This window comes from Nicotiana tomentosiformis, chromosome 1, assembly GCF_000390325.3.
Source record: "Nicotiana tomentosiformis chromosome 1, ASM39032v3, whole genome shotgun sequence".
Lineage (NCBI taxonomy): Eukaryota > Viridiplantae > Streptophyta > Magnoliopsida > Solanales > Solanaceae > Nicotiana > Nicotiana tomentosiformis.
In genome coordinates, this window is record NC_090812.1 from 139,499,809 (window position 1) to 139,501,969 (window position 2,161).

General features: G+C 43.5%; 1 protein-coding gene across 1 annotated transcript; it reads left to right on the forward strand.

The window, feature by feature from the left end:
• Nucleotides 1-523: 523 nt before the first annotated feature.
• Nucleotides 524-1,219, forward strand: LOC138910571 (uncharacterized). Its single transcript, XM_070201815.1, has one exon. The coding sequence runs from the start codon at nt 524-526 to the stop codon at nt 1,217-1,219; it is 696 nt and encodes a 231-aa protein (XP_070057916.1).
• Nucleotides 1,220-2,161: the final 942 nt, after the last annotated feature.

The following is a 2,161-nucleotide window of genomic DNA, read 5'->3' on the forward strand; positions in this document are numbered from 1 at the left end:
AATCCAAGAATATATGTCAAATCCACCAGTACTGGTTCCCCCTGAGCCCAGGCAGCCATTATTACTATACTTGTTAGTCTTGGATAACGCCTTCGGCTGTGTGTTGGGATAACATGACGAAACTGGGAGAAAGGAGCAGGTCAGCTACTACTTAAGTAAGAAGTTCACGTCATGCGAGGACAAGTATACTGTGATGAAATGCACTTGTTGCACTCTGATTTGGATTGCCTAGAAACTAAGGCATTATATGTCAGCATACACTACGCATCTGATTTCTCGGCTCGACCAAATCAAGTACATCTTCCAGAAGCCGATGCCCACCGGAAAGCTAGCTAAATGGCAAATTCTCCTCAGCGAATTTGACATTGTATAAATAACTCAAAAGGCTATCAAAGGGCAAGCTTTAGCTGACCTCGTAGATAATCTGGTGGATGAGGATTACGAGCCACTTACTATGTATTTTCCCGAAGAAGAAGTATTATTTGCTGGAGAAGATATTGCAGAATCGTACCCTGGATAAAGAATGTTTTTCAATGGAGAAGCAAACATCAAAGGAGTCAGAATTGGGACAGTCCTGATTTTAGAATATGGACAGCATTATCCAGCATCTGCAAAGATAAGATTCCCTTGTTCTAATAACATGGCTGAATACGAAGCATGCATCCTTGGGATCAGAATGGCAGTCGACATAAACGTCAAAGAACTTTTGGTCATAGGAGATTCTGATCTATTGATCCACCAAGACCAAGGGGAATGGTCCACCAAGAATGTCAAGATACTTCCGTATCTACATTGTGTGAAGGAACTATGCAAGAAGTTCACGAAGATTGAGTTCAAGCACGTCCCCAGGATTCAGAATGAGTTCACTGACGCCCTTGCAACTCTATCATCTACGAATCAGCATCTAGACAAGAACTACATCAACCCTATCGAGTTAGAGATCATGGATCAACATGCCTATTACTTCCATGTAGATGAAGAACCAGATGGTAAACCATGGTATCAAGATATCAGGAAATTCCTTACAACCAGAGGGTACTCGGAAAATGCTACTAATGGTCAAAAGCGAGCCCTCAGGAGGTTGGAAAACCACTTTTTCCTCAACGGGGAAATCTTGTATAGGAGGACCCCAGATTTAGGTTCGTTGAGATGTGTAGACGCTGCCGAGGCAACCAGGTTATTGGAAGAAATACATGCAGGAACGTACGAACCCAGATGAATGGGTTCACATTAGCCAAGACGATCTTGAGAGTTGGATACTATTGGATGACTATGGAAAGCAATAGTATCCGCTATGTGCAGAAGTGTCACCAGTGCCAGATTCACGGGGATTTCATCCGGGTTCTGCCGAATGAGTAAAACGTAATGGATTCACCCTGGTCGTTCGTCTCTTGGGGCATGGACGTGATTAGACCTATAGATTATGTCGCATCAAACAGGCATAGTTTCATCCTGGTAGTTATCGACTATTTCACTAAATGGGTCAAAACATCTACTTACAAGGCCGTCGCAAAGAAGGTAGTGGCAGATTTCGTTCGGAACAACATAGTCTACAGATTTGGAATACCGGAGTCTATCATTACTGAAAATGGTGCTAACCTCAACAACGACCTCATGAGAGAAATATGCGAGAGGTTCATAATCGTCCATCGCAATTCCACGACCTATAGACCATAAATGAATTGGGCAATCAAGGCTGCCAACAAGAATATCAAGAGGATTTTACGAAAGATAGTGGACAATCACAGGCAATGGAACGAGAAACTATATTTCACCTTACTGGATTATCGGACCACCATGAGAACATCCACTGTGGCAACGCCATACATGTTAGTATATGGCACTAAATTTGTGATACCCGCAGAGGTCGAAATATCATCTTTAAGGGTCATCCAAGAGGTAAAATTGGACGACACAGAGTGAATACGGGTCAGACAGGAGCAACTCATGCTCATCGACGAGAAGGGAATGGATGCAGTATGCCATGGTCAACTATATTAGAACAGGATGGCCAGTGCATTTAACAAGGGAGTGAAGCCTCGCCAGTTCACACTGGTGCAGTTAGTCCTGAAGAAAATCTTTCCCCACCAAGAGGAAGCCAAAGGAAAGTTCGCACCAAACTGGAAAAGTCCTTACGTAGTTCACCGAGCACTATCAGGCG

What these genes read in the sequence shown, in the direction of transcription:
- LOC138910571 (XM_070201815.1), top strand. Translation starts at nt 524, where the DNA reads ATGTTTTTCAATGGAGAAGCAAACATCAAAGGAGTCAGAATTGGGACA.